This window comes from Manduca sexta, chromosome 7 (genome assembly GCF_014839805.1).
Source record: "Manduca sexta isolate Smith_Timp_Sample1 chromosome 7, JHU_Msex_v1.0, whole genome shotgun sequence".
Taxonomy (NCBI): domain Eukaryota; kingdom Metazoa; phylum Arthropoda; class Insecta; order Lepidoptera; family Sphingidae; genus Manduca; species Manduca sexta.
Window position 1 is genome coordinate 4391672 of NC_051121.1, and position 22131 is coordinate 4413802.

Genomic DNA, 22131 nt, shown 5'->3' on the forward strand with positions numbered 1-22131 from the left:
TACGGTCAGGTAGCTGGAGGCTAAAAAGTTGCCGTCTCTCTATTCTTCGTTCTGTCTTACAAAGTTTTAATTTCTGCGACGTTGTGATGGTACATTATATATTATTTATTATTAAGTGACTTACCTGTTAGTTAACTCAACTTCTGCAATAATAATGTTATGTAAAAACTAAACCGCTTCTACTAAAGGCATTAACCTCCTTCGAGCATCATATATTTATTACATTTACTGATCTCGCGGTTAAATTAAGCAACATTCGAAACGGATACTTGCAATCCTGAGCTCCCTGAGGTAAATTACCTGACCTGCATACTAAATAACACGCAATCTTTTACATTTACGCAAAAAACGTCAATACATTAGATCTATCGGTGACTATACCTTTAAAGAAGAGGTAGAAGTAGCCAGTAGCGTCCGAAGGTAATGGAATTTCCTATTGGTGAAAAAAAGCGGAATTGGAAAAGTAATTTTATATTTTATTCATTCATTAAATTAAGACGCAAAACAGATGACCAACAAAAAGTATAAAATATACAAACATAAAACTAGATTGTATTACTAAAGTTTTTATAATAGTTGTTCCGAATATTATGCCTTGCCTACAAATTTGTACACTACTTTTTTGTAATATTAGTAGAGACAATCAGAACCCCACACAAGCTCATACAATCATAGATAACAGCATTTACAACTAATATCCACGCCATCATATTTCCATTCCACAATGTCGATACGATGAAATGCATTAGAATTTATATGACGCATGTCTTCAATGATTACCTTAGTGGGATATCTCGGAGTTGGACGTAAGCTTTCTTTTTATATATTTTGATTGATGGCTGTCTCGGACCTTCAACACTTCCGCATAAATGAATGTCTGTGACCGCATGTATCCATACTAATTAAGCCCTGTACTATTTGTACCTTACAAAAAGAGGTTACACTTGGACGTAAAAATGTTATAAGATAAATAAAATAATTCGAGACTCGGAGACCTTTCAGAGAAAAAAAAAAAATTTTTTATATAAATTAAGGCGGCATTCTTGTTCAATAATTTGAAACATTATCTTAATAATTCATTTTATCTTAACATCAGATAATACTATAAGCATGCAATTTTTTAATTACTCAAATAACTCTGGTATCCTCACACGATGTTATCAAATTTCTAGAAAATAACAGTAATATTTATTTGCGTAAACAGCTAGTTACCTTCTTAACGGACCAGCAAATAGGAAAGGGTGTCCAAATCACGGTCGTCGTACAATACCCGCGTGCACAATAGCGCATGCAACGGTTTTAAACATCTGCCCGGTCCTTTAGCCGAGACCTTCGACATAAGCAATTATTATTACTAGTGTATATAAGGGACGCGCGCTCGCGGCTCTCAATTTGGACTTTACACACACGTTTTTGTATTTGATTGTGTATATGCGATCAACGTAACAAATTCCCATGACTATCAAACAAAAAGACAACAAGATAATTTGACTCTGCAGAGCCGGCCGTCACGCGTCGGGAGGCACACGCCTAAATACTGTCTTTATAAACTTAGCAATGACGTCATCCTTCATTAAGTTCGTCACCTTAAGTTCTCACGAATAATGAGGTTTTTTTTTTGTTTCTAGGATGTCGAATTTCCAACGCACGCGCAGTAAAGTGTGGTGGGGTGATTCACCTCCGAACATCGGCAGTCCAGTGGCCCCTCACGCGGAGTGGAACCGAAACAATCGCGGCAGAGACGAGCCAGACTGGGAGCCTCAATTGCCACACTGGATTGCCAACCAGCCCGACCAACAAAGGAACAATAGCGCTGATAATATTGCGCAACATAATGTGCAGATAAATCAATGGCCCTTGAGACACGGCAGCCCCGGCAGTCACAAAAGCCAAGATTCCGGATTCTCCGACTCCGATAGCTCCCCGCCTCCCTCGCAATACTATCAGCCAGAAAACAATGAATCAAAAGATAAGTCATCCAGCAGCAGCGATTCGAACAATAACGAAAATATTACGGTGAAACATGTTTCGAATTTACAAAACTCGCCGGAGAATAAAGATGTTGTTGATAACCCCAAAACACCGGATCATGCAGAGATTCCGACGCCGAAACCTCGACTTCGAAGTAGTAGTGTAATACAGACGCCATACGATTTACAAAAATACTACGAAATTCATCACGATGAAGAACATATGGAGTTATTAAAAGACAAAGATGTCGACGACGCAAACAAATCAGAGCAAAAATATATTAATCCGAAAAACTTTAATAACGAGAACATAAATAAAGGAAAATCGAATAATTCACCCTCGAAAAATATAAATATTAAACAATCGAACGTCAAGAACGACAGTAAAATAAATCATAATGTACACAAAAATAATGCTACGATTAATAAAGATAACACTCAAAGTCAAAGTGCAATACAAAAAGATACCAAAGAAGTACCAGTTAAAAATATAAATATTATAAGTCCATCTAAGAAATACCCGGTTAAGAAAACGTTTATATCTAACGCTGAGAACGATAGCACCAAAGTTATTAAAGTAGCAAAAGTTAAAGATTTAGAAACTAGTAAAAATAAGTCTGATGAAAGTTTAGAATACATTAAATTGGCTGATCACAATGAGATTGCAGTTAATAACCAGCCCAGAAATCGCACGCCTATTTCGAATGTTTCTTATATACCTACCGAAAAATCTTACAAAACAGAATACAATCGCAGCATATCAAACGAATACACCTTACCCATTACTACAACACCGAAATTTGAAAGAAACAGGTTAAATAAATCTCTTAATTTTGAAGCTCAACGCTTAGACCAACAAATACTAGACATTCAAGATGGACATCATTCTTTAGGATATATTCATGAAGACACAATCTCTGAAGATACACAATATGACAAAGAATACATACATAAACCAACCAAAGCTCTCCTTGCAAAGAATATTATGGACAGCCTGCATTTGAAACCAACTAAAAAAGCAGGACCAAAAGCAAAACAACGAATGGCCACGAAGTGTGATAGAACTAAAGAATTATTCAGGATATTTCCATCAAAAAAAGAAAAACCCGGAGTTGCAGACTCCCTAGCTGGGGGAACTTTAAACGGTAGTAGAGTTCCATCATTAGGATTACCTAGAACTAGTGAACATAATAACTGGGTCATAGTCGGTTATCCAGAAAAAGAATTACTTATTCCTCACTACAACGAAAGACTTGTCGCTACTGAAAGCGATTTAAATTTAAGGGCAAAAGACCAACCCGAAGAAGATCTCAGTTATCTACAAAATAGAAGGGTCACACCTCCCCCACAATTCCAGGACAAACAAAAAACACCATACGAAACAGATTCTAAAAATGACGAAGATCTAACCCACGATTCTAAAAGAGAGAAATTAAAAGATGACGAATTAAACTTTGTAGACATACAATTAAATTTAGCCTGCACCTCAACTCCCAAAATGTTAGCCCCTGATGAGTTTATGAATGGAAGAAAAAGTAACAGAAAAAGTTTACGCAAATCAATATTGACTGATTTCAACAGTGGGTAAGTAGATTACAAATAATTGAAGGTTAAATAGGCATTTACCGGTTCAATATTAATGTTAACAACTTCTCAGACTGCATTCAGCAGAGATCAGTATCCATAATTAATTACGACATTGTTGTTTACTATGCATAAATTATTTTCAGTGTGGTTTTAAACAACCAGAACGAGATACTATATAGAGAAAGAAGTATTGACCAAACGTTATTGGAACGTCTTTGTGAAAGGAAACCAGAGCCAGTTCAGTACTGGCTGTGTGACTTAATTGGTTCGTGTGAAAACGAATGTATGACAACCTTGCAGAGCAAGCCTTTGGGAGCGGAGATGAAGGCTTTGGTATCAGCCAGTTCTGCTACAATCACTGGCAACATCAAAAAAGTGCAAACGCACGGCCAGATTATCGTCCATCACTACAGTGATGTGCTAAGGTACGACATCTCTGTTATTCATAAACATTAATTACTTATTTATTAAGATTAATGCATGATAGTTAAGTAGATTTGAAAGTGATGTTACAAAACGTTAATTTATAACACACGGAACCAAATTTAATTTGATTTAAACTTTCTGAGCAACATCAAAGTCTATTACGCCACTGTTTTATAGCCTACAATAATTTATTAATCCGTTACATGGTACAGCATTTCATCGTTCCATATATAGAAATATAATGCTACTCAACACCTAGGAAACAGGAACATTATGTTTTGCACGATCCGTTTTTGCGATACATCTAATCTACATAACACTTGTAATTGCAGGCAAATTGAAGCTAACAAATCGTGCGAGGAGCAAATATGTTTGCTGGTTGCGAATATAAATGAGTTTGTATTGGCACATAGCATAACGTTAAACACCAAGCCTCCTGGTGAAACACCAGAACGATGGGATAAAATTAAGAAGTCACTGCAAATGTATCTACAGAAATTGATAGATATAGGCGAAGATGTGAAGATTGAGTTGAATGAGAGCAATACCGAATGGAATCTCGTGCAAAAGCATCTCGACACACTGATAGGAATCTTCTTGGAGACTACGAAAGCTGTGCTTGTGCAGCAGATGAAGGTATATAACTAGACCCTTTTAAGGAATATTTTAATTACTTGCTTACAATGCAATAAATACTCTTAGCATCGAAAGACTATTTCTTTGTAAAGAAATAGTCGCTAGGAGTGTCGCTCCACATAACTGATTTAAAAAAACAATAACAACGCTTATCGCTCATAAATTATTTTCTTTCAGACACTAGTCTCCATAATAGAAGAACCGCCATCAGACATGATACTAAAAAGCACTTTAACATCTATCGGGCACTTGGCAATGCTAAGTGACAATACAGAAGGCTCACTCCACGAGGAATGCGTTAAGATCATGAAGAGTATAACCGAGCTTCCGTTTGTGGACTGTGGTGTGCCGAGGGCGTTATTAACAGCAATTATTGAGAGCAACAAGAGTTCCATAAAAGCATTGTCTTTACGCGCTCTAGCTACGGTGTGCGTTACCGGAGACGCTGTTAAGCAGTTTGAAGAGGTAAGTTTTATTTGTTACAATTTTTCAATAATTTATCTATATGACACTTTTTTTATTATTTATATTAAAAAAATGACGATTGTCTAATTGATATAAGAATTTGGTATGTTAACAGTTTAAAAATCAATGATAAGATTTTTTTGGATTCTTAGCTCTGACTTCCATATTTAAAATTGTAGTTTGCAAAGTAGACGTAATAAGCTGTATAATCGATTATGTCGGAGCGTGTAACTGAATATTCTATAATCGATTGATTACTATCTTTAACTAGCGTATCGAGCCAGACCTGTTTGCAAAATGTACAGTTTGCAACTATCGCATGAAGTATTCAAATGTGTAATTATGTCTTGATGGTCGATTTCCGATGAGAAATTAAATCGATTTTTCTTCATCACTCCGACTTGACATAATCGACACTAATAACATTCCATGGACGTGAAATTTTAAAGATTGTTTATTATAAGGTAATTCTAAATTACTATAGAGGATACAAAAAAATCTTTCACTATATACTACAAAATATTAATTCAAGTTAAATAATAACGCGTAATACGCTGCAAAAAAGTTCTTAGATAATATACTTGTATGTATTGCCATAACACGAAGTAAATTAAACAAAACGACATATGATTTACTGATATTTTAGCTAAAAGAACTATTTTAATCAACACAAAATTAATAGTCTTTTGATCTTACTTCAGGGTGGCGGTATCGAGATCATATCGGACATTTTATCAGACGAGTCGAACCCCGAGCCGCAGATGCGGGAGGCGATCACCGTGCTCACTCAGATCACGGCTCCGTGGCTGCGAGGACATTACGATCTCACGCAAATGCATCTATATCTGGACAATATCGTCGATAAAATTACGGGTGAGTTCTTCAACTATCGTGAATAAGTATTTCGTTTTAGAAATGTTTCCAATTAACTAGAAAGGAGTGTAACAATTCGAACCATGTTCAAATGACATTAAGATGAGCTATGACTATAATGAAAGTATTTGGCAGAAATGTAATCCTTATTTCACCAATTATATTTCAATTTCATAATGTGAATATGTATTGTTCTTAAGGTGGTAGCTCAAGGTCCATTTTCATACATTTTGTTTCGGCTTTAATCTGGGTAACTAAACAAGTATTGGCAAGTAAAGAATTTAAATTCACGTCTAGTTAGTGATTAGTTCTCGCAGTTGAAGAAAAACGTAAAAATAATTAATAATCATGGATATTTCTGCCTTTAAAATTTCGTCATATTAAATTTTAAAGGCCGAAATATCCATGATTATTAATTATTTTACGTTTTTCTTCAACTGCGAGAACTAATCACTAACTAGACGTGAATTTAAATTCTTTACTTGCCAATACTTGTTTAGTTACCCAGATTAAAGCCGAAACAAAATGTATGAAAATGGACCTTGAGGTATCGCCTTAACGAAAAAGAATTGTATAAAGCTTACGAATATAATAGCGACATCTGTTGACAAGTAGATCAACTAGTTATTTTCTTACAGGAATACTATCTCGAACGGAATGTTGCCAGTTACTTCTATTATGTACTGCCTGTTTGGTGAATTTGGTGCGGGAGCTGGAATTGGAGAGACGAGAGGAAGATGTGGCTAATGACTCGGATATCGTGGAGGTCATCACCAAGCACCGCACTGTGGAACGGTTGCTGGATGCCGTGAAACGTCGAGGGCCTCATATCTCCGTGTTTTTGCAAGTACGTACTTTTTTGCAGTCGACCGTGTATTTCATATGACATGCAGTCAATTATGAAACGTAAAATCATAACATTACCTACGTATAAGTAGAATACTCGCCTTTTGTTAATTTGTACAAAAAAACAATCTATTTCCGTCCCCATATATTTCATGTTTAGATAAGGTTCAATACTTAAATAATAAATAGCTAAGAATCGTAATGTTTATATTTTGATGTTCTCCATGTGTAGGAACAAACAGCGTCCCTACTAGCGTCGTTATGCCGCATCCCGCGCTGCGTGCTGCAGCTGTCGCGGCTGGGCGCGGTGGTGGCGGCGCTGGTGTGCTTCACGCGCAGCGCGCCCGCGCACGCGCCGCGACACGCCGAGCTGCGGGCGCAGGCGCGGCTGCACTGCCACGCCACCGACGCTATATCTAGGTAACTACTAACGATTTTTAGCTAAAAATATCTTCAATTTCTTCAGATGTTAATGTACGAATAAACTATACCAATAAACAATAACCTATACGAATTTGAATAAAATTTCTAATTGACAATGTGTTGTACTAAAGATAAAACATATTTTATCTTGATTGATAGATGGCGTTGTAATATATTGCCTTAATTGATGTTCTCATTAAAAAAAACGATTATAACGCCATCTGTTAATAAAATAATAGAAAAAATTTACTAAATAAATAATGATAATTTCACATAATTTTATAGCAATTATGCAAAATGGAATGGAACTTAAATTTATAAATTATATTTTCCTTCCTAGGTTATCGGTTATACCCGATGTCGCCCAACAGATAGTCCAGCTCGAAGGAGTTCCGCACCTTACCCGGCTGGTTAGGGTGCAGCGAACCCGGCCGCATCTCGAACACAACCCGGACCAAACGCTCATACACTGCCTCAAAGCGTTGCGAACCATCTACAAACACATACCCGAAGCTTTCGACGAATACCAAAAAGACGTCGAAGATATGATCCGACCGCATTTAATGGAATCTTTGATGCTCTTCTCGGCCAAGCAGGAGAGCTATGTTTAAATTGACAATATACAGTATAAACTTTGTAATTTTAATGACATAATTTTAAATAAAAATTGGGCAAAGAAACATTTTAATCAGTGATTAGTTAAACACTGATTATGTATGTTTATAGGTGGGGTAAATTTATCAAATTGGAGACTGAAATTGAGACTTTAGTCAGTGGTGTGGCTTACCATAAAGGGACCCTATATATGAATTTGTTGGGACTCTTCAGGACAGTGCAAACTTTTAGGGCTGTCACCCTCTTGAGGGACCTCTAACGCTCGGGGGCCCCGTATAACTAACACGGTCGATACGGCGGTAGTTACACCCTAGACATTGCTTCATATATTTTAAGCTTCTTGAATTTTAATTTGTTAATGGATAATACTTCTATGCTATGACATGAAATACATAATACAATAATCACTTTGTCTCGGAAAAAATGTACTTGACAAATGAAAGACTTCATGCTTATACTGCCATACATTCCACTTTTCATTCAAGTGTTGTATATAAAATATTTTACGCAAATTCCACTTATTGTATGTATAGCTTACACATAGCATTACGCTCGTTGTACTATTCAGATTTGTAAATAAGTTAATCTATTATTTAAGAGCCTTATGATTGTTTTAATTAATCAGTGCTTTGTCTCTTTCTCTAAAAAGTGACAAAACAGTGATTAATTAAACACTGATTAACAATGTTCATGTATAGCCTTACTAGGGGAATAAGGAACCTCGCTACGACAAATGTATGGAACTAATTGTACCGACAAAGGTTTAAAAAAAAATATGGCGCCACAAGATTTTTTTTATTTTCCTGGTTTGGCTATAAGTTTAATATTTCTACTTAATATGTTAACTTTATGTCTTATGTCTATTTGTCAGTGGCCATACTACGAAGGAATTACTATTTGCTAGTCTTAATTTCTTTAGTTCTAGTTCTAATGGTTTTGAGAAATGATAGGCGTGTCAATTGTATACGAATGGTGATCAAAGATGGAATATTTTAAGTTATTGTTTTAAGTAAATCTATACAATGAATTATTCTCGAAATATCTTAAGTACTATAGCGGAACCATTGACTTATAAAGTGTAATAAAAACTATTTAATGTATCGAAATAGATTTTTAATGAAATAATATAGGTAACCTTAATATTTTTAAACCCGGGCTAACCTTGGCCACTGCAGAAGTAAAAACATCTTTTTATAAATAAAAAACAATTTTGTTCTGAATATTTCATGAAAATTTTATAAATTAGTAAAAATAACATTCAATAAACTACTTAAGTTAATTTCAAGTTTTATCCAATTTGTATTGGTCCATATTGTACACAATGAATACCACCACTAACTATATGTACGTAGTAATAAGTACATACAATATATTGAAAATATTTGTAGATATCATGTATGGAATGTGCATACAGCTCGCGACATTGTTATCGTTTCAAATAAAGTATATAACAAAATGAATCCGACTTTTTTTATCCCTTAGAGAATTAATCACAATTACTTTTAATCATTTTATATTCAATAACATTTTATAAGAAATTATAAGAAATCATTGCAGAAGGGTTCTGCCTCGAAATATCTACCTACATATTCTTTATAATTATATTTGGTGTAATAATTTTGTTTTTGCAAAGTTTGATGACAGCCGTTAATTATTATTTACTTAAAATGTGCTTTTTATGGTTTTAAAACAAAATTTGTGAATATGATTGCAATTACAGCAGAAAAATATGAAATATCGTTATTACATATGATTTTATTTAACAATTTATTCAATTATAATTATAGAAAAAATATCAAAACATTTTTTTGCATATAATACAAAATCAGATATATTATTACATACACCTACCTACACAACAAACTCTCATTAACTTGATTGAATAACAAAACAAATCTCTTGGTTGTTTTAAGTAACTTCCATGACAATACAAATAGTATCAAAACACTTAAAAGTAACTTAACATTTCATACTAACTGCCACTTTCAATAAACAATCCCAATCCATTTTCTCGATCTATCACAAAAATGGACCTGAATAAGAACAATTTTTTTTTTAACATTCTAACAAATTATTTTTATATACGCATTCTCGGAATCAGTTTGAAGGTTGAGATTGCGATTGTTTATTAAAAACAGCTATAAATCAAAGACTATACTTAACACAGCCACAGCTCACAAAATTGTCCATCCTATAATTTGCATTTAAACCTAAAACATCATCCATATGATTGTTTTACATTCTTTGAATGCACAATATCTACAGTCGTCTCATGACAAGGCCTCAAGTCCAAGTCATAAACCCCCAGGCAGAATTTGTTCTCGGGAGCTTTATAAAAGTCAAGACCTCTCCCAATTTTTATAATCCAACCGGAACTTAATCTGAAAAGAAATTGTTCCAATATTAAATTGTGGAGCAGTTAAAATTTTATTTCTTAGTTTACTAATATTATAAATACGAAAGTTTGTGAAGATGTTTGAGTAAATAGTTGTAAGTTATCACCTAAACCGTTAAGGATTTTGATGACAATAAGCAAAGATAAAAAATGGCTTACAATATCATAATATAGGCTATTTTTTATTAAAAAAAGCACACTGTGGTACTTTATATTCTAGGATAGGTCTTTTAGACCAGTAAAGCTATAAACATAATCTTATAGGTACATGACTTTGTATACAAAACTTGATAAAATTATTACAGAAACTTACATAATTTGTCTATCGTGAAGTGTGTCGGAGAACTTTGCATTGAGTTGTACATTGTATCTCCTCAGATCATTGGCTAAATCCCTGTACCTTTCTTTCTGCTCACTCTCTGATTTAGAATCCCTTGATGTTACTAGTTCTACATGTTTTAAATTTGGACAAGATCTCACTAACAACTCACATAGTCTGAGGAAATTTTGACACTGAAACAAAAAAAAACATATATTCAAATAACATCATCTATTGTAAATCTTCAGTCTTATAAAACATTCACAAAGCTATGCTTAGTTAAAACACAAATTTACTGAATCAGCTTTTAGTCAAAACCCTCCATCTTAATAAGGTTTAAACTAGGAACCGGTGATGTTTTTGACAAGTTTATAAGTAAGACTGTTTATGTTTATTAGTTCTGGAGAAAATATGCTTATTTATTTAAACAAAATAAAAGCCAGCATACTAATATAGAAAAAAAAAATGCAAGATGTCTTGTTAGATTTATTAACAAATTTGATTATTTACATGTCACTATGATACTTTGCTTATTTTATAGAATGCAATAATATGACATATTGCTTATCAACACTAAACACAAGTACATAAATAATAGTCAAACTACTGCGCACTATGAATCACAAAGCATAGCATGAGACATGATACTTCTACTGTAAAAGTTTCATATTGCCAAGCAAAGCAAAAATGCTTGTACTGGTTAGTGCTTGACTTGAAGTCAAGTTCCTCATATAGAAATATAACTCATAATAAAAGTTTCTACATTTTATTACTAGTTTTAATTCATACTAGGCCCTACTAAAAAACTACTCCCCTAAAAAATAAAAATCATCTCACCTGATGAAAACTTCTTATATATGGATCTTCAACAATAACAAACTCAACATCCTCATCCAAAAACCTGCCAAACAATGTCTTATAGCTGTGCCCTGTCGAATTATTTTCTATATGAATCTGCTCGTGGAACTGACCAACCTCCTTTTGTTTTTGCACCAACTTTTTTATAAACTCTGCCCGATTCATGTATTCCTCTATTTTTTCTTTTAGATAGGCACGGGTTGATTCTTCTGGTGCACCTGTAAATAGCAATATGTAAGTAACTTTGTAAGAAATAGCATGTTATTTAAAGTATATTTTACCTTTTAACTTATCCACTAGAATCTGAAGTCCTTCTTGGTAACATACAAGCGCTTCGGTGTATCTCTTTTTTGTGTCTAATTCAACGCCTCGCTTGAGGATATTAATTGCAGCACTTTCTATATTCATTGTTCTAGGTCCAATAGTACTATTTTATCAGTTCTAAACCTTAGTTACAAATTACAAAATAAAAATTTTGCGGATCTACAAAATACAAATAACTATTACTAATACAAAAATTAAAACATTTGTCAAACATGGAACAGTGTTTCCATTTATAATTTCAATGAATTCCCTAGTTGAATTTATTGATTATGAAAATATTCGTGGACGAATAATTTATATTGCAGTACAGCTGAATTTCAATTTATTTTAAAGAGATAAGTCACATCATTGTACCCGTTATTTCATTTAAAAAATATATAACGCAATCACGGTATTATTAAACAATTTATAAAACTAGTAGTATCCTATTCAATAAAGAACTCGATTTAATAGCAAAAACGAGTAGATATGAACTCTAAAATAATCCAAGAATCAATACTTATGAAAGATTTTATCTATTACTTTTTATGCGAATTGTTATGGCTGGGAATCCCCTGTGAATACGGTTTTATACCGTGCCAGATAAATGTTTTCACTTTTTAGCGGGGTGTATATTATAGTTTTATCATCTAAGTTTTAAATCAACTTATTATTATTTATTAAATTTAATGAATTAATATTCCGTTTTAGATTCACATCCATCTTCAAATATATTTGATGCTTTATTCGTTATCATTTACACCAAAAGGGGGGAAATTTCTATAGTAACAAGTTAGTAACATTGTTAAGAGAAGTCACTTGTCACAGAATTTATAAAACTTTACTTATAACTTGCAAAATAATTATAATACATAAAAATAAGTCCTTAGTGTATATTTTAATTTTATGCAGTTTTTCTTGATTTATTGATGATTTCTGAAACTATTTATATATTTAGCTATTTTAAGCCATGCGTGTAATGGAACGTGACATATTATTGTAAAATTGTAAACATTGAATCCACATATTTTATAACCTAATATTTGTGTGCTATAGAGTATTTTCGTCCATTTATTGCTTACAAATAGTATTAATAAGATTATTAGAAATATGTGAAAATAGCAACTATATCAGTTTTTTATACAAAAATGTCCCATCAACTTGGCCGAGTGGTGTCGGTAATTCTTCATCGGTATTTCGGTGAAATTGTACAATGTGTTGGTGACGATTTGTTCACTTATGGAAGTAAACCTATTGGATTGATTGTGAAGTCCACAGGGTTGCCTAGATCTCAGGTAAGTAAGTATAACAAAATGCGTATACGTTATTTGTTTTGAGAATATTTATTATCTGAATGAACTAGTTTTACTGTAAAAGATATATTTTGAGTTAGTCTATGAAGTCTATTGTAGGCTACCGATTATAATCATCCGCCAAATCAAGGTCGGCGCTATGAATTGTGACCCTGGACGTAATTCAAGCCAATTATAGGCTATAGCATTATCCAATAGTTAAGAAAACCATTCATTCCGTCATTTAAGGGTTAAGGCAGCATTTCCCAAATTATGGATCGGTCTTACGAGCGAAAGTTCTGTAGACCATAACAAATATGGCGATACGTCAATCAATAGGCAGATGGCTAATGATAATAAACATTAAAAATAATTTAAGTTGATGCCAAAGCTATAATAATAAAACTAGGATAAATACATTGTTATTGCATCAACAATTCTCATGTGAACAATCTGTCATTAATGGAATTATGCCCCTTTGTAATGACAGTCAAGAATTTAGAACTTTGGGAACCATTGGTTTAAAGAACTATTTATGTATGACTAAAATACCATATCTTAAGAATGCTCTTTTGTAATTTCAGGTAGTAGAATGTCTCCGCACCCTGCTCAAGTATGATTTGGCCAGTTTTGAGGCATCTAATAATGTTTTAATAGCAGACTACAAACTTTTACCTGATAATGTGTTGCTACTCATCAGATATCCAAGGTAAGTAAGATTTTAGGTATCTTAGGATGACCAGCCCAGTGCAGTACCATACAATGGTTTGTACTTTGAGATAAAATTTGAGCTGCCACTATTTACGGGCATTGATGATGCTCATCACTAGGCATGCAGTTAGCTCATGTTATAATTTGGTAATATTACTGATGGTAGGTCTTTTGTATGCGAGGGGCTGTCTGGGTAGATATTGCTGCAATCTCTATTTCTACTACTAGTAGAAATGAGCTTGCATGGTTCTGTTATGGTTTAAAAGACATTGTAGCAAGTGAATACTGATAATTATAAGGGTTAACATTTTTTATCTCAAAGTGACGAGTACGGTGAAGTGTTACACAGTACTTTATAATTCAAAGATCTGTATGGTGTTGCTATTGTTTATCTATCATATTGCTTACCATCAGGTGAGTGGCATGCTTGCTCCGTCATTCAAAGGTAAAAATAATAAGATGTAATTTTTATTTCAGGTATTTATTACAAATGAAAAGTAAATATGGAACAGAAGCAGAGCTTTTAGTAGAAGAATTGCTCCAAGAAGGAAGTTGCACAGCTACTGTGCTACTAGTCTCCATTGCTCTTAAATATAAAGATGATAAAGTAAGTCATAGGCACTGGAGAAATATAATATTTAGATATTTATATTCAGAAGGACTTTAAAATAAAACAAGTCATTTGACAGACAACAATAAGCAAAATTTTAATAACTTTATGAATACAAAAGTTTGTCAAGATGTTGAAATGTTAAGATATTTGTTATGGTACATGTAGTAACTGATAAATTTGTATAAGCTAGTATTTAATATTTAGTTATATGCCCAAAGAATCCATTCTAATTACAATATCATGTTAATAATTATTATTACAATGTATATTCTAGGAAAAAAACATAAACATAGTGAAACTGAAAGACACATTTGTCAGCCTGGCTACAGCTGGGTACATACAACAGGCCCCTGTGGCAGAATTGAAAGAAGGCAGCGAGGTGCCTACACTTGTGCCAGTGGCCACAATAGTACCAGACTTGGATGTCAGGGTGCTCATGCAGGTGTTCAACTCGGGGAGTTTAGCTGATGTCAAAGACAGTAAGTTCATTGTTCTTTCGTACTGGGCGTGAATTAGAGACTATGTATAATACCAGCTGTGTGAAGTTTAAAAAACTTAAAAAATAGGTAAATAATTATATATTTGAATACAAAACTATATGTAAGTGTTCAGATAATATAGAGTTTACTATTAAAAAAAATATGTACAAAAATATCACAAAATAAAGTATGTATTGTATGTTTCAGACGTGTATTGGAAAGTGAATTATGACAGATTTCATCAAGATTTTAGAGACGAAATAATGATCAAAGCAATGACAAGGCGGATTGATGAAAATGGTAACTAATCCTTATTTCCAAATCACACATTATACTATATGCAATAAAAAAAATGTATTTCTCGCGAAGTTGATTATCAGAATTTTCGATCGTACATACATGGCTATAATAATTATAGTTATAAAATATATAAAATAATATATTGTGATAAATCATGAAACAATAATATGAAAAATAAACTGATTTATTTCCTGGGTAAAAAACATTGTGCACTGGTAAGAGTTATATCTAACATTGGAATTTATGGGTTTAAGAATAAAAATTCCACTCTATCGTTTTCAGGGTTACTTACTATATTTTATAAAATAGCTTATATGACAAATGATAATCCAAACTTACTTAGATCTACCCGTCTGTCATATTCGTGATACATTTTTTGTGCCATGCTAACATTCAAAATATTGACAATTGTTTGTTGTTGTGTAGCGGGCGAGCTGATGCGTCTGCTGCTGGAGCAGATGTACCTGTCGTCGGCGGCGTGGGCGGGCGAGGGCGGGCCCGCCGCCGCGCACGAACTGCGCACGCGCGCCCGCGACCGACCCGCGCTGCACACCTACCTCGACCAGTACCTCAAGGTGCTGGGTACGTACGAGTAGATATCAGACTGTTTAACACTATCCAGTGGCGAAATATATGGCGGCATGACATGGCTATATGCCACACTACTTCTCCACCCCCGCCACAAAATGTAAAATTTACAATATTTTTTAGGGTATTTGGACTTTAAAGGTCACAGGAAAAAATCCTAACACGGCCCATTCATTAATTGTCTACGGACCTTAATACAATAGTTACGCGACCGATTCGCTGAAATTTTCTTATTATATTGATACATGCGTTATATTCTGCAGAGGAGAGCGGGTGCGGGTTCGTGCGGCGCGCGGGGGACGCGGCGGGGGGGCAGTACTGCGTGCGCGCGCGAGTGGCGAGTCAGCAGCTCGCCTGCGCCGCGCTCGACCACCTCGTCACCGAGCGGCTCGGCTCCAAGGCCGCCAGGATATTCAGGTACGACAGCTTTACGAGTATGCGTGTGCGTGTGTGCGTGTGTGAGTCTGAGCTTCCATCGCATAATAAATATGAGCTTACAACCACTGACGTATATTCTATAGACATGAACGTCCATATAAACCATTTGTTCAAAATCTGAACTAAAATGGCAACCAAAACGTCACTGTTGTAACCTATTAATTCACTTGAACAACAAATAATTTTACTTATTTGATTAATATTTTTTATTCAAATCCAGGTTTACACTTAGACTCGAGTTCTTATATCAAGAGCGCCACTTCCCACACAACCACAAGCTGTCAATATTGACCATACTAAAGTCAGTTTGAATGGATTGCAGTTCAATTCAGTTGAACACAGTGATTGTTCGGAACGCCTAATCTAGTACATAGTACATATATATAGTTGCTTACAACTTATTTTTCTATTTCAGATTAATAAGAGAAAAGAAGTACATAGAAGAGGATGATATACAGAAACACGCCATGTTAGTGAACAAGGAATGCAAGGAGCTCACTTACAAGTTGTTAGAGGAACATTTTATAAGTATACAGGTAAATGATAAATTTTACTACATATTAATATATCAAGAGTGTAAACTGATAATTTTATTTTGGCTTCTTATTATTCCATTGTCATTTAATTGCATTTTTGTAACCAATTTATTTATTTGCTGTTGTCTAGCTTGTTTTACTTTAATTGTTTAAAATGCTAAAACAGTTACAAAATATATTTTATTACAAGCTGGTTATGCTTTCAGCCGATGAGGAAGGCAGCGTCGGCGGGCGGCATGGCGAAAGCGATCTACTTATACCACGTGAATATGCACGAGGTAATGAACATGATATTAACAATATTATTTATTTAGAGTTACAGATACATATGTTATGAGGCAGACAATTCCTCGACGTCATATCTTTATCAATTAAAGATTCTACTATGTAAAATATTGACGACTTGTTATAGACATAATTGATTGAAGTCATTGGACAAAAGTTTTTAACCATGCTGGCCATAAAGTTTGGTATTCATAGTTGTATTAAGCCCGTTAAGTCTTTGATCCTGCGCTAGACCTCTCACTCACCGAACACACTTGTGCACTATAATATCTCTTGCGTACCTCCCGATCACCGTTGAGGTTGCCATCGTGGCCCAAATTCGGCTAGGAGAGGATTCTGTATTAAATGCGTGTGTTGCGGCAGGTGACGCAGACGGCGCAGCAGATGTGTTACCGCGCGCTGCACAACGCGGTGCGGCGCGGCGCACACGAGCGGAGCCGCCGCGCCAGGCTCGTCGACAAGCAGCGCCGCGTGCGCACCATCGTGCACGGCATGCGCCTGCGCGGCGAGCCGCAGCAACGCATCGACGACGTGCGTACTCGCTGCACTACACATTACACTCAACCTCACTCGTCGACAAGCAGCGCCGCGTGCGCACCATCGTGCACGGCATGCGCCTGCGCGGCGAGCCGCAGCAACGCATCGACGACGTGCGTACTCGCTGCACTACACATTACACTCAACCTCACTCGTCGACAAGCAGCGCCGCGTGCGCACCATCGTGCACGGCATGCGCCTGCGCGGCGAGCCGCAGCAACGCATCGACGACGTGCGTACTCGCTGCACTACACATTACACTCAACCTCACTCGTCGACAAGCAGCGCCGCGTGCGCACCATCGTGCACGGCATGCGCCTGCGCGGCGAGCCGCAGCAACGCATCGACGACGTGCGTACTCGCTGCACTACACATTACACTCAACCTCACTCGTCGACAAGCAGCGCCGCGTGCGCACCATCGTGCACGGCATGCGCCTGCGCGGCGAGCCGCAGCAACGCATCGACGACGTGCGTACTCGCTGCACTACACATTACACTCAACCTCACTCGTCGACAAGCAGCGCCGCGTGCGCACCATCGTGCACGGCATGCGCCTGCGCGGCGAGCCGCAGCAACGCATCGACGACGTGCGTACTCGCTGCACTACACATTACACTCAACCTCACTCGTCGACAAGCAGCGCCGCGTGCGCACCATCGTGCACGGCATGCGCCTGCGCGGCGAGCCGCAGCAACGCATCGACGACGTGCGTACTCGCTGCACTACACATTACACTCAACCTCACTCGTCGACAAGCAGCGCCGCGTGCGCACCATCGTGCACGGCATGCGCCTGCGCGGCGAGCCGCAGCAACGCATCGACGACGTGCGTACTCGCTGCACTACACATTACACTCAACCTCACTCGTCGACAAGCAGCGCCGCGTGCGCACCATCGTGCACGGCATGCGCCTGCGCGGCGAGCCGCAGCAACGCATCGACGACGTGCGTACTCGCTGCACTACACATTACACTCAACCTCACTCGTCGACAAGCAGCGCCGCGTGCGCACCATCGTGCACGGCATGCGCCTGCGCGGCGAGCCGCAGCAACGCATCGACGACGTGCGTACTCGCTGCACTACACATTACACTCAACCTCACTCGTCGACAAGCAGCGCCGCGTGCGCACCATCGTGCACGGCATGCGCCTGCGCGGCGAGCCGCAGCAACGCATCGACGACGTGCGTACTCGCTGCACTACACATTACACTCAACCTCACTCGTCGACAAGCAGCGCCGCGTGCGCACCATCGTGCACGGCATGCGCCTGCGCGGCGAGCCGCAGCAACGCATCGACGACGTGCGTACTCGCTGCACTACACATTACACTCAACCTCACTCGTCGACAAGCAGCGCCGCGTGCGCACCATCGTGCACGGCATGCGCCTGCGCGGCGAGCCGCAGCAACGCATCGACGACGTGCGTACTCGCTGCACTACACATTACACTCAACCTCACTCGTCGACAAGCAGCGCCGCGTGCGCACCATCGTGCACGGCATGCGCCTGCGCGGCGAGCCGCAGCAACGCATCGACGACGTGCGTACTCGCTGCACTACACATTACACTCAACCTCACTCGTCGACAAGCAGCGCCGCGTGCGCACCATCGTGCACGGCATGCGCCTGCGCGGCGAGCCGCAGCAACGCATCGACGACGTGCGTACTCGCTGCACTACACATTACACTCAACCTCACTCGTCGACAAGCAGCGCCGCGTGCGCACCATCGTGCACGGCATGCGCCTGCGCGGCGAGCCGCAGCAACGCATCGACGACGTGCGTACTCGCTGCACTACACATTACACTCAACCTCACTCGTCGACAAGCAGCGCCGCGTGCGCACCATCGTGCACGGCATGCGCCTGCGCGGCGAGCCGCAGCAACGCATCGACGACGTGCGTACTCGCTGCACTACACATTACACTCAACCTCACTCGTCGACAAGCAGCGCCGCGTGCGCACCATCGTGCACGGCATGCGCCTGCGCGGCGAGCCGCAGCAACGCATCGACGACGTGCGTACTCGCTGCACTACACATTACACTCAACCTCACTCGTCGACAAGCAGCGCCGCGTGCGCACCATCGTGCACGGCATGCGCCTGCGCGGCGAGCCGCAGCAACGCATCGACGACGTGCGTACTCGCTGCACTACACATTACACTCAACCTCACTCGTCGACAAGCAGCGCCGCGTGCGCACCATCGTGCACGGCATGCGCCTGCGCGGCGAGCCGCAGCAACGCATCGACGACGTGCGTACTCGCTGCACTACACATTACATTCAACCTCACTCGTCGACAAGCAGCGCCGCGTGCGCACCATCGTGCACGGCATGCGCCTGCGCGGCGAGCCGCAGCAACGCATCGACGACGTGCGTACTCGCTGCACTACACATTACACTCAACCTCACTCGTCGACAAGCAGCGCCGCGTGCGCACCATCGTGCACGGCATGCGCCTGCGCGGCGAGCCGCAGCAACGCATCGACGACGTGCGTACTCGCTGCACTACACATTACACTCAACCTCACTCGTCGACAAGCAGCGCCGCGTGCGCACCATCGTGCACGGCATGCGCCTGCGCGGCGAGCCGCAGCAACGCATCGACGACGTGCGTACTCGCTGCACTACACATTACACTCAACCTCACTCGTCGACAAGCAGCGCCGCGTGCGCACCATCGTGCACGGCATGCGCCTGCGCGGCGAGCCGCAGCAACGCATCGACGACGTGCGTACTCGCTGCACTACACATTACACTCAACCTCACTCGTCGACAAGCAGCGCCGCGTGCGCACCATCGTGCACGGCATGCGCCTGCGCGGCGAGCCGCAGCAACGCATCGACGACGTGCGTACTCGCTGCACTACACATTACACTCAACCTCACTCGTCGACAAGCAGCGCCGCGTGCGCACCATCGTGCACGGCATGCGCCTGCGCGGCGAGCCGCAGCAACGCATCGACGACGTGCGTACTCGCTGCACTACACATTACACTCAACCTCACTCGTCGACAAGCAGCGCCGCGTGCGCACCATCGTGCACGGCATGCGCCTGCGCGGCGAGCCGCAGCAACGCATCGACGACGTGCGTACTCGCTGCACTACACATTACACTCAACCTCACTCGTCGACAAGCAGCGCCGCGTGCGCACCATCGTGCACGGCATGCGCCTGCGCGGCGAGCCGCAGCAACGCATCGACGACGTGCGTACTCGCTGCACTACACATTACACTCAACCTCACTCGTCGACAAGCAGCGCCGCGTGCGCACCATCGTGCACGGCATGCGCCTGCGCGGCGAGCCGCAGCAACGCATCGACGACGTGCGTACTCGCTGCACTACACATTACACTCAACCTCACTCGTCGACAAGCAGCGCCGCGTGCGCACCATCGTGCACGGCATGCGCCTGCGCGGCGAGCCGCAGCAACGCATCGACGACGTGCGTACTCGCTGCACTACACATTACACTCAACCTCACTCGTCGACAAGCAGCGCCGCGTGCGCACCATCGTGCACGGCATGCGCCTGCGCGGCGAGCCGCAGCAACGCATCGACGACGTGCGTACTCGCTGCACTACACATTACACTCAACCTCACTCGTCGACAAGCAGCGCCGCGTGCGCACCATCGTGCACGGCATGCGCCTGCGCGGCGAGCCGCAGCAACGCATCGACGACGTGCGTACTCGCTGCACTACACATTACACTCAACCTCACTCGTCGACAAGCAGCGCCGCGTGCGCACCATCGTGCACGGCATGCGCCTGCGCGGCGAGCCGCAGCAACGCATCGACGACGTGCGTACTCGCTGCACTACACATTACACTCAACCTCACTCGTCGACAAGCAGCGCCGCGTGCGCACCATCGTGCACGGCATGCGCCTGCGCGGCGAGCCGCAGCAACGCATCGACGACGTGCGTACTCGCTGCACTACACATTACACTCAACCTCACTCGTCGACAAGCAGCGCCGCGTGCGCACCATCGTGCACGGCATGCGCCTGCGCGGCGAGCCGCAGCAACGCATCGACGACGTGCGTACTCGCTGCACTACACATTACACTCAATCTCGCCCTTACACACGCGTATTATTAACACATGTTCTGAAACTATTCTCAAAAACCGTTAATTGGTTTTAAAATTACTTTATTCATAATCACAGAAAACTAATATTATCTTTTTTACATTATGTCTTTGTTCTGAGCTGTGACATGAAATATAATAAAGATAACATTAAAGGAAGCAAATAATGTTATTTTTTGAGTAAGGAACAATATTTCGAATATCTCTTAGTTTCCCCACCCAAACTAGTATTGACCGCATTGAATGAAGAGTGTTATCACAGTTATATTTTCCAGGTGGAAGAAACTCTAACGCCGCCCGAGCTGGCGGTGTTACAGACAACAGAAAAACAACTGAAACAGCTGAGCACCGCAGAACTGGAGATAGATAAAAATCTGTTCTTACTAAAATGGTACTCAATGTACACACACGAATAGTATAAGATATGTGAAATATATGTTTATTTATAATATTTGTTTTTGTTTCTATCATGTTAAGCTTCATTTTTCCTGTGACATAATTAAGCAGACGGTATGACAACTGTGGCTGATATGAAAAATATCGAATT

General features: G+C 40.0%; 3 protein-coding genes across 4 annotated transcripts in view; 2 read left to right on the top strand and 1 right to left on the bottom strand.

The window, feature by feature from the left end:
- Positions 1-9301, top strand: part of LOC115449671 — a 39433-nt gene extending 30132 nt beyond the window's left edge. The window contains exons 3-10 of the mRNA XM_030177548.2: positions 1629-3554; positions 3701-3982; positions 4316-4619; positions 4797-5084; positions 5786-5957; positions 6596-6804; positions 7036-7223; positions 7567-9301. Coding sequence (XP_030033408.2) covers positions 1630-3554; positions 3701-3982; positions 4316-4619; positions 4797-5084; positions 5786-5957; positions 6596-6804; positions 7036-7223; positions 7567-7837 — 3639 coding nt within the window. The 5' untranslated portion in view covers position 1629 and the 3' untranslated portion in view covers positions 7838-9301. The remainder of the gene's footprint in view (positions 1-1628; positions 3555-3700; positions 3983-4315; positions 4620-4796; positions 5085-5785; positions 5958-6595; positions 6805-7035; positions 7224-7566) is intronic.
- Positions 9050-12195, bottom strand: LOC115449673 (MIT domain-containing protein 1-like). Its single transcript, XM_030177550.2, has 4 exons — positions 11695-12195; positions 11393-11631; positions 10550-10749; positions 9050-10222 (listed from the first exon to the last, which is right to left on the bottom strand). The coding sequence occupies exons 1-4, from the start codon at positions 11819-11821 to the stop codon at positions 10060-10062; spliced, it is 729 nt and encodes a 242-aa protein (XP_030033410.2). The 5' UTR covers positions 11822-12195; the 3' UTR covers positions 9050-10059.
- Positions 12196-12563: 368 nt separating this feature from the next.
- Positions 12564-22009, top strand: LOC115449680. 2 transcript variants are annotated; one of them, XM_037447670.1, is made up of 11 exons: positions 12565-13011; positions 13593-13717; positions 14197-14326; positions 14607-14811; positions 15019-15111; positions 15538-15693; positions 15963-16116; positions 16553-16673; positions 16880-16951; positions 17322-21535; positions 21860-22009. In XM_037447670.1, the coding sequence occupies exons 1-11, from the start codon at positions 12865-12867 to the stop codon at positions 21873-21875; spliced, it is 5433 nt and encodes a 1810-aa protein (XP_037303567.1). In that variant the 5' UTR covers positions 12565-12864; the 3' UTR covers positions 21876-22009. The 2 variants fall into 2 exon arrangements, with proteins under 2 accessions (XP_037303566.1, XP_037303567.1); XM_037447669.1 differs by lacking the exon at positions 21860-22009 and having other exon boundaries at positions 12564-13011; positions 17322-21839.
- The last annotated feature ends 122 nt before the right edge of the window (positions 22010-22131 follow it).

Coding starts and splice junctions, on each gene's coding strand:
- LOC115449673 (XM_030177550.2), bottom strand. CDS start 11,821: ATGAATATAGAAAGTGCTGCAATTAATATCCTCAAGCGAGGCGTTGAA. Junction 11,632..11,694: donor TCTAGTGGATAAGTTAAAAG/GTAAAATATACT, acceptor TGCTATTTACAG/GTGCACCAGAAGAATCAACC. Junction 10,223..10,549: donor CTTCACGATAGACAAATTAT/GTAAGTTTCTGT, acceptor ATTTCTTTTCAG/ATTAAGTTCCGGTTGGATTA.
- LOC115449680 (XM_037447669.1), top strand. CDS start 12,865: ATGTCCCATCAACTTGGCCGAGTGGTGTCGGTAATTCTTCATCGGTAT. Junction 13,718..14,196: donor CTACTCATCAGATATCCAAG/GTAAGTAAGATT, acceptor TTTTTATTTCAG/GTATTTATTACAAATGAAAA. Junction 14,327..14,606: donor TTAAATATAAAGATGATAAA/GTAAGTCATAGG, acceptor TGTATATTCTAG/GAAAAAAACATAAACATAGT.